The sequence below is a fragment of the Lontra canadensis genome, unplaced genomic scaffold (assembly GCF_010015895.1).
Source record: "Lontra canadensis isolate GAN:19392208 unplaced genomic scaffold, GSC_riverotter_1.0 scaffold1, whole genome shotgun sequence".
NCBI classification, from domain to species: Eukaryota; Metazoa; Chordata; class Mammalia; order Carnivora; family Mustelidae; genus Lontra; species Lontra canadensis.
This window is the reverse complement of record NW_022630995.1, coordinates 86,352,690-86,368,420: the sequence shown is the minus strand read 5'-3', so window position 1 is coordinate 86,368,420 and position 15,731 is coordinate 86,352,690. Positions and strand designations below refer to the sequence as shown.

The 15,731-nt window shown below is 34.0% G+C and overlaps 1 protein-coding gene across 9 annotated transcripts in view; it reads left to right on the top strand.

Annotated features, from left to right (window-relative positions):
- Window positions 1–15,731, top strand: part of KIAA1109 (KIAA1109 ortholog) — a 196,427-nt gene that overhangs the window by 133,931 nt on the left and 46,765 nt on the right. For all 9 annotated transcript variants that reach the window (XM_032858342.1, XM_032858352.1, XM_032858359.1 and 6 more), the window contains 6 exons: window positions 1,814–2,058; window positions 4,865–4,970; window positions 10,483–10,580; window positions 10,864–11,049; window positions 12,592–12,760; window positions 14,271–14,482. In XM_032858342.1, the coding sequence (XP_032714233.1) occupies window positions 1,814–2,058; window positions 4,865–4,970; window positions 10,483–10,580; window positions 10,864–11,049; window positions 12,592–12,760; window positions 14,271–14,482 (1,016 nt within the window). The remainder of the gene's footprint in view (window positions 1–1,813; window positions 2,059–4,864; window positions 4,971–10,482; window positions 10,581–10,863; window positions 11,050–12,591; window positions 12,761–14,270; window positions 14,483–15,731) is intronic.

Here is a 15,731-nt window from a genome sequence, read left to right as displayed (position 1 = left end):
GAAATGAAGGAAAGGGACAAAAATAGCAAAAGAATGACTCTACTAGTGATAAGGGATGACCTGAGGCCTAGGATTACTTCAGTCTTGATGTTTGTACTTGGTAATGCTGGTGGTAGTAGTAGAAATGGTAATTACTGTGGTAGCCACCACCTTTTCATCCCCCAAGTGATAGTCACTGAGTTGCCTGGTTGGAGTTAGGAAGAACTTAGAGCAGTCATGATCTGTCTGGCCACTCACAGTTGTATACAACATTTGGTGAAGGAACTTTTTTTTGTTTATGCCTAACTCATTTCAAGTATAAACATTATTGTATAGTTAGTGAATATAGTGAATGTAACATATGAGTGATCTTTTACTAGTATTTTGAAAAAAGAAAATTATTTCTGACACAATTGAGAGCACTAGGCATATTTATTAAATTATAATATGTATATAGGCAAAATAGACTAATGATGTTTGAGTGGAAAGGACTGGTAATGTATAGAACAGTTTAAGACTTAATCTTGGGAAGCAAACTGAGGGTTGCTGGAGGGGAGTGGTGTGGGAGGGTTGGGATGGCTGGGTTATGGACATTGGGGAGAGTATATGGTATGGTGAGTGCTGTGAATTGTGTAAGACGGATGAATCACAGACCTGTACCCCTGAAACAAATAATACAGTATATGTTAAAAAAGAGTAGTGTAAGACTTTGTTGTTTGCAAAGGAGCATGTGTGTATACATTACACAGTATATACAATGGGTGATAATAGATCTTGATTTTAACAAGGCTTTTTCTACTCCTTAATACCTTCATAAATAGCTGGAGAAATATGGCTTGAATAATAATATAGGTTCTATATTTATAATTATTTGAACAATTGCATGCCAAATTATTGATTTAAGTGTTTAGAACCAACAGTAGTTTTAGTAAGCTAAAGCTCATAGCATATCCTTATTTGGTATATGGTCCTGTTAATAATTATTGTTAAGGTCAAAAATACATGTGTTGGCATAATTTTATACCTGGTGAATATTTTTTAACAGATTTATTAAGGTATTTATTTAATAGATAATAATGCATTTTATTCCATTGTCAGCTGTCTCAACATCTTGGAGCCCACAGTTCTATTCTTTTTTTCTTAATTCTCTTTTAAACATAACTTTTTATTGGAATAAATCGCACATCTCACAAGAAGCTTTTGGAACCCTGGGATATTAGTTTCTTAAAAGAAGAAATACTCAAAATTAGTTCTTAATTGAGGCAAAACCCTTTGCTTTGAGTTATTATATGAATAAAGTATTTTTGTCTGGGTTATATAAATTCGCAGTGAAAATTGTTAAGATTATGGCTAAATATGAAAAATAATACTCGTATAAACTTAATATTCTGTGATTGAAAATATTTGAGAAAGGGGTTAATTTAATTCGTAGACAGTGAGTACAAAGATTTGATAGTTTTCACTGAATCAGTGACAGGAGCCTAGTTTTTAGGTGCTGACTTCTCTGCTAATAAAACAGAATGAATGTGAATATGGATGAGAATTTTTTTTACACTTAATTTCTCTTGTTATAACTCTTCTGTGATAAGGACAGTTTCTTTCTGTTCTACCTTCTGTGAAATAAAGAACATTAGTAGGTGTTTCTCTGGCACTTTGTAGGCTTAATAAATAATACTTTGTGGCTTAATAATACTGACTGACTATCGTACCCATGCGTATATATAAGGATTTGTTTTATTTGGGATATGTATGTATTTTTTTAGAAATCATTTTTTGAACAAAGGAGTGAATGAGCACTGAACAAACAAACAGTAACTTTTCTTATGTCTTACAGGTGCACAGACCAGGTTTACATTTGAGCTGCCAAATCACAGATTACGTTTTACTTCAAAAGTTTCTGCCACAGATATGTCAACCATTCCTCCTTCTGCCAGTCTCAACCTTCCTCCTGTTACTATGTCAGGGAAATACATAATGGAAGAACATGATAGTTATTCAGATCAGGTGTGGAGTATTGATGAACTACCTTCTAAACAAGGGTACTATTTACAGGGAAATTATCTACGTTGTGTGGCAGAAGTAAGTACTTTTTAATTCCCTTATGCTTTGTCATTTAGGAGTCTTGAAGCTTTAGGTCTAACTTTCAAGACAGATCATTAAATCACTTATTCTTATAGAATTTTATACCAAATCTGGGGTATGTGTATGTACACATGTGTGTATATATCTGTCTCTCTATAGTTTCATGTAAATATGCTTTTTTTATTAGTCATCTTTGAATTCGTACTTCTTACATTAGGTTTCATATCTTTCTCCTTAATACTTTATGGTTCATTTGGTTATAAAAAAGCTAATAGCACTTATATGCATTGACTTGAATAATACTTCAATCAATCCTGAGGCATATATATTTGTTCTCATTTTGTAAGTGAAAAAACTGAGGCTTCAGGAGGTTACATGATTCTTCAGGAAGACACAATCTTTTTTTCATATTTATTAACAATCTAAAGGTCATACAAATAAAATAATTACAGTTAAATTCAGACTAATTTCCTTACTAAGGGAAGTTGAAAACCAGCATATGTGATTCAATCATTATTTTTCACTTTATATTGTTACAACTGTCATAAGTTTAAAAAACCTTCTGATACATATTTTTTACTTGATTTGTGGCAAGCAAGTCATCTGTTATTATGCTAATTTAATACAGCAGAATTAAAGCTGAAAGGAATTAAATAACTTTCCCTAAATCTTTCAACAGTCAAATGAGCAACGTAGAATTCTTACATAGTGTGGGTCTCAGCTTTCTTTGTCAGTTTGTCAGAAACAATTGCAACTTTATCAAAAAGCAGTTTTCTAACTATTTCTTTTGTAAGTTTTATTCTCTAGAATGTGAAGCATCTGTGAGAATGCTGTTTGAGTTCTTTGCTAGAAATATTAGAGCTATGGGAGATATTTAAGTTTGGTTTACCTTCTTTAGACCCTGCTTAACCTGCCACCTCTCTAAAGGTTAGGATTTCTTTATGTGAAAAATGAGTGTACAAAAAAAAAAACAGTGTATAAACTTCTAGAAGTCCGATATTTATTTAAAGGGTAGATTTTAGGGGCACCTGGGTGGCTCAGTGGGTTAAGCCATTGCCTTCGGCTCAGGTCATGATCTCAGGGTCTTGGGATCGAGCCCCGCATCGGGCTCTCTGCTCAGCAGGGAGCCTGCTTCCTCCTCTCTCTCTGTCTGCCTCTCTGCCTGCTTGTGATCTCTCTCTGTCAAATAAATAAATAAAATCTTAAAAAAAAAAAAAAGGTAGATTTTAAAGCATATTTCGTTTGTGCTTTCTATTCTGAAAAAGAAGTGCTTCAAACTCTAGCAATACTATTCTTAATGCCTCATTTGACAGAAAATAAAACAAATCTGATGCAGTATGTTGATAATTCCTTACTAATATTGGCTATTAGTGAGGTATAAAGTTTGTAATTGGGGAAGAACACAATCCCAGATTTGCTAAGAATGCAGTTAAATACAAACTTTTGAAAGATCCTCAGACAGTTGCCTGTTTCACTGTGGCTTAAAATAAATACACATGAAAATCATCTCAGCCCATTCTGTACTACTCTATACAAAATAAAAAGTGACTGGTGCAACTTAGACTTTATGTGACTTCTCATTTAAGTAAAGACTACTAAATCTATTTTGCTTTCTTAATTTTTTTTTAGCCTGAATATATGTGGTGTATTAAAGTACACAATCACAGTGAGATATACTTGTCTTTTTAAAAATTTTTTAAATTTCTTTTCAGTGTACCAGAATTCATTGTTTATGCACCACACCCAGTGTTCCATACAATACGTGCCCTCCATAATGCCCACCACCAGGCGCACCCAAACTCCCATCCAACCCTCATATTGTTTTTCAGAGTCCATAGTCTCTCATGGTTTGTCTCCCCCTCCAGTTTGCCCCAACTCCCATCTCCTCTCTATCTCTCCGCATGTCCTTCGTGTTATTTCTTATGCTCCACAAATAAGTGAAACCATATGATAATTGACTCTCTCTACTTGACTTATTTCACTCAGCATAATCTCTTCCAGTCCCGTCTATGTTGATACAAAAGTTGGGTATTCATCCTTTCTGATGGAGACATAATACCCCATAGTGTATTTGGACCACATCTTCCTTATCCATTCGTCTGTTGAAGGGCATCTTGGTTCTTTCCACAGTTTAGCGACTGTGGCCATTGCTGCTAACAAAGTGGCAAGTCTGAAGCATTTGTCTTACTCATAAGGGTGTTTCAACTTATCTTTACTATAATACTCAGCTTCAATTCTTCCCAGAAATCTTACATTTTATACTAATTATAGAGATATATCAAAGCTGGTTGATTTGCTATTTCATGCAAATGTTAGCCTCATGAGAGCCATGATTTTGTTGTTTTTATTCACAGCTATGTCCTTAACATCTAATGATGTACAAAGTAGATGGTCAATAAATATTTGAATGTGCAAATAAATTTACTTTCATGTGTAATGATAATTGTCCATGGTTCTACCACTAACTATAATAGTAGTCATTGAAAATAAAAAGTACTCTAGACAAAATTTCAGTTTTGAGATTAGCAGGTTACATAAAGTATAAATTTCATTCACTCTCCAAAGGTAGAAAAAAGATACTTTATTAGCTCCTGTTATTAAAATAAAATTAAGGAATGGCCCATAATAATGTCAGACCAGTAAATACTGGATGATCTGATTATTTTTTAACCTTTTTTTCAAATAATATATCGATAATTCATTGTTTTTCTTCAGAGTTTGGGATGACCTATGTGAACAAAAGAGGTATTTACAACAAATACAGTGAGTATTGTTAATCTAATATTCTGATTTTGCTTGGCAGGTTGGTTCCTTTGAACATAATCTCACAACTGATCTTCTAAACCACTTGGTATTTGTACAGAAAGTGTTCATGAAGGAAGTTAATGAAGTAATACAGAAAGTTTCTGGTAAGATAATCTGGTACCTTGTAATATAGAATATATAGCAGATTTTTATTCTCAATGGGTCCATGATGTTTCATTTATCTGTGGTATGAATATTGATCCTATCATTTAGATATAGTTGTTGAGTAACTCCCTAAAACTCTGCATTCCTTTTCTGGCTTTTCCACCTACAGATTCTTTTGCTTATTACTTTTGTCATTGTATAATATATACATTTACGATTTATAAATTTCACAAAGCTCCTTTATGCTTCTTCCCCACCCCACAAGAAGAGCTAACAGTGTATGTCTATTAACCAAACTATTATTACTCATTTGGGAGCAAGATTTAGATCAATGTAAGATTTTAACTTTATACCATATGATGACTCTGCTTGTTATCCAGTAAATCATCTGTGGCAACCCTTAGATTTTTACTATGCATCAAGAGTAGATTACAAATGAGCATCTTAATAATAGTTTTACATTTAAAGAGGAAATATATGTTTGATTTTTAAAAGAGTCATAAGATAAAGTATTCATATACTTTACATATACATAAAACTATATCATATTCATAGGATAAAGTTTTAAGAGGTATTAGAATGGAAAATAAGTTGACTGCATAAGAATTCTTTTTTTTTTTTTTTAAAGATTTTATTTATTTGACAGAGATCACAAGTAGGCAGAGAGGCAGGTAGAGAGAGAGGAAGGGAAGCAGGCTCCCCGCTGAGGAGAGAGCCCGATGTGGGGCTCGATCCCAGGACCCTGAGATCATGACCTGAGCCGAAGGCAGTGGTTTAACCCACTGAGCCACCCAGGCGCCCTGCATAAGAATTCTTGAGGCTAAATATTTCCAGTATGGACATAATCATGTTAAAATAATAGTGAAGCCACATCTATAAATTGCTGTCAAGAGGAGATTCCTCCATGTTGATGAATAAATTCATTCATTTAACAGATTTATTAAGTATTTGGGTATTCAATTATAATTTTAATGAGTTCTATGAATGACAAGAACAGGGTGCTGTGTCTGTGCCAGAGGAGAAGCTAATCTAGTTGAAGAAATTAGAAAAGACTCTACAGAGGAAGTCCTATTCCCAAACCTCATAAATCTCTTTGGCAAGAAAGGAGAGGTAGAGAAGATGCAGGTAGAGCTTAAGGACAAGTATTCAATAAGGCCCCAAAGAGGGACAAAACTCATTGCAGTAGGGAATTAAATTGTGTAGTACCCATGTGGACAACAGATTTTCCTGATTCTCATGGGCTGGTTCTGATTTTATCTGAAGTCAGGGAACTACTAAATGATTATATTGAAGAGGCACAGTAGAGCTATAGAATTTCACAAGTTAAGTTTTAAAGAATCAGCTTAATTGGTAGCCTTGGAATTTTTCTGAAAATAGTTGAATACAAACAAGTAAGGAAGAAAAAAATAAATAGCAAAGTTCTTTCTGCCACTGAAGGTGCCCCTGTTTGGGGAATATACAGAAGTTTTGATGTGGCCCATTTACCTGGTTAAAATCACATTATTAGAACATTGAGATATGGAAGTTAAGAATATTTTAAGCTGGTTAATTTGTATGAGTTCTAAAGAATATTTTCAAGTCTGTTATTACTGAATATGTATAATGAAAAAACATATAAAAATATATAGACTCTTTTTTTTTTTAAATAAATAGACTCTTAAAGTAACTTTGAATCTTTGATGGTTAAAAAGCTAGCATTGTAGAGTTCTAGTATCAGACTGGCACTGTGAGTTGCCCTTAAGGTAGTTTTGATGAAAGAGAAAGAAAAGCTTTTCTTTTCTTTATTTTATTTTATTTTATTTTATTTTATTTTATTTCTTTTCAGTGTTCCAAAATTCATTGTTTATGCACCACACCTAGTGCTCCATGCATTACGTGCCCTCCATAAGGAAAGGCTTTTCTTCACGTTCGAATTGCAGTCAGTGAGGAATTGCAAGTACATTCCTAGGTCTATGAAGAATGAGCTGGAAAGGAAAACTAGAAATTAATGTTCTAACCATGAATGTTTACTAATCACTGTGAAGAATTCAGATACCAAAGTCATTCAGTAGCTAGGTCTAATCCCTGAACCATTCCTTCCTGACAATAGAGTGAACTCTAGGAAAAGAGCTGAAAGTAAGTCATTTATCATCTAGCTGGCCCCAGGACCTTATGGAGCAGAGATTTTACAAAACCGGAGAGTGCTATTGAAAGGGAATACTTTTAAACCTTGTAGCCAAGTTTCTTAGTATTCTAATCTCTGTATTGCTTCCCTACTTTCCCATAATCTTCATAGTTCTTGCCTTATTTCTTTATTTCTTACACTTTTTCCTTATGCTTGTCTTTAATATTAAATTTAGTTCTAGGCATTTTCTGTTGTATAGAAATACTCATTACAGCAATCATTAAGTTTGTTAGTAAAATTCTTTTTTTGAGGAATCAGTTCTTACAATTTTACTGTCCACAGACTCCCTGGGTTTTAGAAAGATGTAGGTAAGCACTGACCTAGTAAACAGAAGAGATTTAGTTTTGAATATGGACAGCCATCTTAGAAACATATAAGGAGGTTACCTTCTGAGAATTGGGCCAATTATATATTTAATTTAAAATGAGGTAAAAAAAAATGTGGAGTTAATGTGACTTATAGTGTCTCTGATATTTCTGTAAGCTAAAATTATGGTGCAGTATATTTTGTAAGAGGCAGAACTCTTGCTTTTAAATTTTAAGAAAAAAAATTTTCTGTGACTACGTAAAAGATACTAAGGCAGCGATAGGATCAACAAAAAAAATAGGCTTTTTTAAAAAATTAACTTTTTAGAGCAATTTTTCTTCCACAGCAAATTGAGGGAAATTACAGAAATTCCCAGATATCTCCTGCCTCCAGTCATGTATAGCCTCCCCCATTATCAACGTTCCCCGCCAGACTGGCACATGAGTTACAACTGATGAATCTGCATCAGCACACCATTATCACCCAAAGTCCATCGTTTACATTAGGGTTCACTCTTGGTGTTGTATACTTTGTAGCTTTAGACAAATGAATAATGACATGTATCTACCATTATAGTATCCTACAGAGTAGTTTCACTGCCGTAAAACTCCTTAGTGTTCCACCTATTTATCCCTCCCTTGGTCGCTTCCACATTTTGGCAATTATGAATAAAGTTGCTACAAACATCTGTATGCAAGTTTTTGTGTGGACATAAATTTTCAGCTCCTTTGGATTGCAACCAAGGAGTATGATTGCTGGATCATATGGTAAGAATATGTTTAATTTAGTAGGAAACTATCAAAAGTCATCCAAAGTGGCTATACTGTTTTGCATTCTCACCGAGAATGAATGAGGGATATTGCTGCTTCATCTCCTTATCAGCATTTGGTGTTTCAGTGTTCCAAATTTTGGCTATTCTAATGGATTTATAGTGGTATCTTAGTATTGTTTTAATTTTCATTTTCTGATGATATGATGATGCTCTGTAAAGGATCTTTTCTTGTGCTTATTTACCATCTGTGTATCTTCTTTGGTGAAATGTCTTAAGGTCTTTGGCCCATCTTTTTTTTTTCTTTTTTTGAAGATTTTATTCATTTATTTGACAGAGATCACAAGCAGGCAGAGAGGCAGGCCCAGAGAGAGGGGGAAGCAGGCTCCCTGCTGAGCAGAGATCCTGATGTGGGGCTCCATCCCAGGACTCCGGGATCATGACCTGAGCCGAAGGCAGAGGCTTTAACCCATTGAGCCACCCAGGTGCCCCTGGCCCATTTTTAAATCATGTTTGTTATCTTTTTTAGTTTTTAGAGCTCTTTGCATATTTTAGACAACAGTCCTTTATCACATGTATTTTTTGGAAGTATTTTCTCCCAGTTACAGTTTATCTTCTCATTCTCTTGATTGTCTTTTGTAGAATAGAAGCTCTTAATTTTAGTGAAGTACAGTTTATCGATTCTTTCTTTCATGGATTATGCCTTTGGTGTTGTATCTAAAAAGTCCTCACCATATGGAAGGTTATTTATGTTTTCTTCTGTTATTTTATAGGACTTTTATTGTTTTACATTTTACATTTAGGTCTGTGATCCATTTTGAGTTAATTTTTGTGAAAGGTATAAGGTCTATGTCTAGATTCATTTTTTTTGGATGTCAATATCCAGTTACCCCAGCATCATCTACTGAAAAGACTGACTTTCCTTCATTGTATTGCCTTTTCTTTTTTGTCAAAGATCAGTTCAGTGTATGGGTCTGTTTCTGGGCTTTTCATTTTGTTCCAGTGTTGTATGATTTGTTTGCTCTTTCACCAACCCCACACTCCCTTGTTTACTGTAGTCTTGAAGTCAGAAAGTGTCAGTGCTCTAGCTTTGTTCTCCTTGGCTATTCTGGGTCTTTTGTCTTTCCATACATACTTTAGAATCAATTTGTTGATATCCACAAAATAACTTGCTAGATTTTTATTGGAATCACATTGAATTTAAAACTGGAATTGGGAAGAACTGACATCTTGACAATACTGAGTTTTCTTGTCTATGAACATGAAATACCTCTCCATTTATTTTGTTCTTCTTTGATACTTTTCCTCAGAATTTTAGTTTTCCTCATGTAGATCTTATACATATATTGTTAATTTATACCTGATTAACTTAATTTTTGTGATGTTAATATAAGGGGCATTGTGTTTTTAACTTCAAATTCCACTCTTCATTATACAGTATACCGTATACAGGAAAGTGATTGACCTGTAACCTTGTAATCCTGTAGCCTTGCAATAATCCCTTATTGGTTCCAGCAGGTTTTTTTTTTTTTTTGTCAGTTTTGTCAGATTTTCCACATATATAATCTTGTCATTTGTGAACAACAAAGACAATTTTATTTTCTCCTTCCCAATATCTGTATCTTTTCTTTCCTTTTCTTGTATTATTGCATTAGCTAGGACTTTACGTATGATGTTGAACAGAAATGGTAAGAGGAGTCATCCTTGCCTTATACTTTATCTAAGCCTAGGGAAATTTCAGGCTTTTCACGATTGAGCATATGATTTTAACTGTAGACCTTTGTAGATATTTTCAAATTGAGGAAATTTTCCTCCTTTTTTTTTTTTTTTAATTTGTAGGACAAACCTTTGCTGTCACACTCTTTATTATTAGCATGTATTACCTTATTTTAAAATTTCATCACCTTTATTTTTTCTTTTAATCTTGTTTGCAGCATATATAAATGTAAACAACAGGTTCACATATTTGGTTAAAGAAATCAATTCAGTTTACTTTTTTCCCCTCAGATAAAATTTCTGAGATATATAATTACATTTGTTTAATTATACACATAATGTTTTTAGTCCTTATAAAATGTTCTTAATAAATGCCTATATATGCAGTATTATCCCTAACTTACAAAAATCTGTGTCAGTGAAATGTGTCATGGCTACAGTCTGTACTAAAGAATAAGTTAATGATCAGAAAAAAGAAAATAACTGTTTTTGAACAAAATTATTATTTTCCTCTTAAAGTGATTGCCCCAGACCCTAAATTATTTAATCTCTTTAGGTGGGGAGCAGCCTATTCCTCTTTGGAATGAACATGATGGAACAACAGATGGAGATAAGCCTAAAATTCTACTCTATTCCCTGAACTTGCAGTTTAAGGTAACATATAAGTAATTATACTTTTCGAAGTGTTTTTCTAAGTATTTAATATATTCTAGTTAAAGGAATTCATATTATACATAAATGTGTGAGTAGAAAATAAAAATGAAGTATGACCCCATCCACTCAAGAGGAAAAGCTTTAGCAATTGAATGTCCTTTAGGACTTTTCTCTGTTTGTTTTAAAACATGGCTACTTTATCGTATCGAAAGATTTCATTTGAGTGAGTGCATACTGTTGATTTAAGATTATTTTTTTCCTCCTAACCTATAATCTGCTCTAGGGTATTCAAGTAACAGCCACTACTCCATCAATGAGAGCTGTGAGATTTGAAACTGGATTGATAGAGCTGGAACTTTCGAACCGACTTCAAACCAAAGCTTCACCAGGGAGTAGCAGCTATCTGAAACTGTTTGGTAAATGTCAAGTGGATTTAAATCTGGCATTAGGACAAATTGTCAAACATCAAGTGAGTACAGAATATGCTGATATTAGAACTTTGGCTTTTAAATTTTGTATATAAACTTGAATTACTTTATTACCATACTTTAAAAAAGAATTTAACATTCCTAAATTTTAAATTTTAAATTGGAGAGAAACGTCATTTAAGAAGGCCTTTACATGGGGCACCTGGGTGGCTTGGTGGGTTAAGCCTCTGCCTTCGGCTCAGGTCATGGTCTCAGGGTCCTGGGATGGAGCCCTGAATCGGGCTCTCTGCTCAGTGGGGAGCCTGCTTCCCCCTCTCTCTGCCTGCCTCTCTGCCTACTTGTGATCTCTCTCTCTTTGTCAAATAAATAAAATCTTAAAAAAAAAAAAAAAAAAGAAGGCCTTTACTGTTTTAGTTTGGCATTTCATTGAGTGTTTTTGGGTGGTATATTGCTATAGTTTAGTGCAAGTGCAATCTCATGAAGCTTAATTCAGCATCTTCATAAATACTTGTTTATAATTGCTCTTGATTTTGTTAGAATTTTTTTTTATTTTAGCATTCTGTACTAACAATTGGTCAGTTTTTAAAATGTTACTAAGTTTCTTAACTGCCTGTTTAATATTGGCAGGTTTTGCATACTGTAATGTTAAACATAGAAAGTTTTACATATACCAGGTTTTACGTATGTATGTACACATATATATCACACACATATTTGTATATATGTCTGTACACATGTGTGTATATGTCTATACATGTATGTATATATATGTATAGAAATTTTTACACTCATACATACATACACATTCACAGCAATAAATCAGATTTTGTTTTATAAAAATAAAATTTTGATAGCTCATTGAGTCATTTTTTGTTATTCTTATTTTGCTAGAAATTATTATGTAGATTTTAACCTTTTTCCTTCTTTTATTTGAAGAATTAATTAAAGGAATATCAGTCATACTTTCTAAATTGAATGGCTATATTAAACATTATGTGGGGAAATAAATGAAGAAAAATTTCTTGCCATCTTTAAAAAAACAGTGCTTTTTTTCCAAATGGAAACACATGTTAAGAAAAGAAAGGATCTAATTATCTTAGAATAGTTAATATGTTGACATTAAGAATATGGACCTTGAGAGGCACTTGGATGGGTCAGTGGGTTAAAGCCTCTGCCTTCAGCTCAGGTCATGAACCCAGGGTCCTGGGATTGAGCCCTGCATTGGGCTCTCTGCTCAGAAGGAAGCCTGCTTTCCTCTCTCTCTCTGCCTGCCTCTCTTGCCTACTTGTGTTCTCTGTCAAATAAAAAACAAAACAAAACAAACAAAAAGAATATGGACCTTGTCCTAGCTTTTCTATGAATTTTATGTATGACTTCATACTACTTCTTATTTACCCATTCATGTTCTTTATTAATTTCATATGTTTATGGTACAGAATATAAGGAATGTATCATTGACAAAACTGAGAAAAGTATACAGTAGTTCATTTGATGAATAATACTATTAATTGTTAAAACTTTCAGGTTTTTTATCAAAATGTCTTCCATTACTTGTTTTTATTGAGCTTTTAATTTTACTTTAGGTTTATGAGGAAGCTGGTTCTGATTTTCATCAAGTTGCCTATTTTAAAACCAGAATTGGATTAAGAAATGCCCTCCGAGAAGAAATCAGTGGTTCTTCAGATAGGGAAGCTGTGCTTATTACCTTGAATAGACCAATTGTTTATGCACAACCTGTGGCCTTTGACAGAGGTAAGATAAAGTCCATCAACACTATCTTGTTGGATTTAGAAATGTTTTGGCAATGTTGGATAAAAATCGTCTGTAGTTTACCAGTGTAAATGCTTGATAGCTGAACATCTCCTAATTCTGAAATGTGAGCATCCAAGAAAAGTGTTTTGCTTATTCATTTTTTAAACTTACTTTACTTTTTAAAGTCATTTCTTTTCTACATGGATATATAGGATGTCTGATTCAGAATTTTAATTGTAATGCTAGGTTTTGGTTTCAAAAACTATTGCACCCATTTGTTCTGGCACTGTCTTTATTCATTTGTTCTGTAAACATTTACTGTCTGGAAGTGGAATAGAGATATAGAAAACAGGATCCCTGCCCTCAAGGACCTCTCAGTCCAGTGGGAGAGAGCAAAGTACACTACAGAGAGGAGTTGGAGATACCTGTTCCCCAACTGAGGGAGTCTTCTAACTTTGCCTGTGCTTCTAAGAGGAGAAACTAATCCTTCAGATTTGACTTGGAGTCAGGAGTTCACCAGGGAGACAAGGAAATGAAGCTAGTCTTATTTACCTTTGTATATGACAGTCTAGAACAGTCCCTAGCTTATAGTAATAACTAAATAAATATTTACATGAGAGAGAATATGAATGAATATATATTAATACAGTAGCCTAAAACATGTAGCAGTTTTCATAAAAGAAAATAATAGGAAATAAGACTGAATAGATAGAGTCTAATTTATGTATATTGGGTGTATATGTTGGAAATGTAGAAGTAATGAAGAACCATTTATGAAACCATTTAAGATTTAAATTGATGGTAGGCATTAGCTGGTGATAAGTCTGTTAGAAAACTATTCTTTTGGCAGTGTTATAATGTTTTATTTTGCTAAATTCTGTGCACTTTTTTTCATTTCACATCTTACTAACCTGTCATCAGCTTTCAACAACTCCTTAAAGTACTTTCTACTCTTTGTGTCCATGACACTTGCTTTTCCTTCTGCTTCCCTAGCCCCTTCAGTTTTCTCCCTCTTTAGGTTCCTCCTTCTTTATGCTGCATTAAATGAAGGTTTTCCTTAAGGTTCCATTCTTGTTACAGACTCCGATGTCTTGGCCTCTCTTTGCAGGTCATATCTTTTTAATGTATACTCCTACTGTTAGGTTTCTCTCCTTCAAGAATTTTTAACAGTGTAACAGCAAGCTTTATAAGGTCAGGTACCATGTTCTGTTTTCATATCATTTCTGTTGCATCCTAGTGCATAACATCTAATAGGCATTTCACAAATAATCTGTTAAGTGAAAAAATGGACCTGGAATGTTTTCTTCTTTCTGCCATTATGCAGTTCCCTGCTTTCATTTGTCAAATTGACTATATCCTCTTAGATCCTTTCTAATTCTAATGCTATAATTTTCTCACGGGAGTAATTTTTACTCATCAGCCAGATTTTACAACTACTGAGTTTTACTTGCCTTCTAGCCTTACAGCTTTGATTTTAATTTTCTTTCCAATCCACCTTAATTATAAAAAGCTGTGCTGTTTTGGCTGAATTATAAGGCCGCCTATGACAACTGGAATGAACAACGAATGGCTTTACATAAAGATATTCATATGGCTACAAAGGAGGTAGTAGATATGCTACCAGGTATCCAGCAAACATCAGCCCAGGCCTTTGGGACTCTCTTCCTCCAGCTTACTGTGAATGATCTGGGAATATGCCTGCCCATCACAAATACTGCACAGGTACAAAATCAAATCATAGTCCAAGATTAAGAATACAGCATTCTACTTACCATTTCTGTGTACATAGAGTATAATAATTTTTTTTGGATTAACAGTTTATAACTTGAGTTTAGTAAATAGCAAGTAAGATTGGATTCCTTCAGCCATTATTCATCCTTAGTGTATTAAATATGAATCTCATGAGACTTTGCTCAGAAGCACTTTGCTACAGAATTATGACAAGGTTGATACCTATATGATATATCTTAAGTTTTTTTTAAGATTTTGTTTATTTATTTGACAGAGAGAGAGTTCACAAGTAGGCAGAGAGGCAGGCAGAGAGAGGGGAAAGCAGGCTTCCCTCTGAACAGAGAGCCCGATGCAGGGCTCGATCCCAGGACCCTGGGTTCATGACCTGAGCCAAAGGCAGAGGCTTAACCCCCTGAGCCACCCAGGTGCTCTAGTGAATCTTAATTTTTACCTGGAAAAATAAGCAGCTAGTTTTCAGAATCTTTTTATTGTTTTGTTTTTTAACAAGTCTTTGGCATATAATTGTTAATGAAATAGAAGCAAAAGAACATTTAAGAATATTGTTTAATAATGTTTAGTAACCTCATCTAAAATAGGGTGGAGGATTTCAAAATGCCTTTAAGCTGCCATATTTAATGGTAATGAAATTTCCAAGTTATGTATACCAGATAAAGCAAGAATTTTCATAATTTATGGACATGCATATGAGACAAACAGAGGACTATAAACCCCTATCAAGGGTTGAACTTAAGAGGTTACAATTATATCAAATTCAGAGGTCTGTTTTACTGTTAAAATTTACCTTAACCTATAACCAGTTGCTGAATGAGTTTAACTTTTAGTATTTGTTAAGCAAGACATTGTGAAGAAAAATTCTGGGTCAGTGATTGACAGCATGCCTCAGGAGTTGAAGAATGTTGTTTTTTTAATGGCATTATGGACAGAGCTCAGGAAAGCCATATACACCAGAGGCAGTTGTCTAAAACAGAAACTTGGGACAGAAAACTAATTAGGGGCACCTCCGTGGCTCAATTAAGTGTCACACTGTTGATTTCAGCTTAGGTCATGATCTCAGGTAGTGAGACCAAACCCCACATGGAGACTCACATGGAGCCCTGCTGCTGGGGCTCTATGCCAAATGGAGCCTGCTTAAGATTATCTCCCTTTCCCCCTCAACTGCTCATGCTCTCTCCTCTAACCTTTTTTAACCTTTTGCAAGTTAAAAAAAAATGAAGAGAAT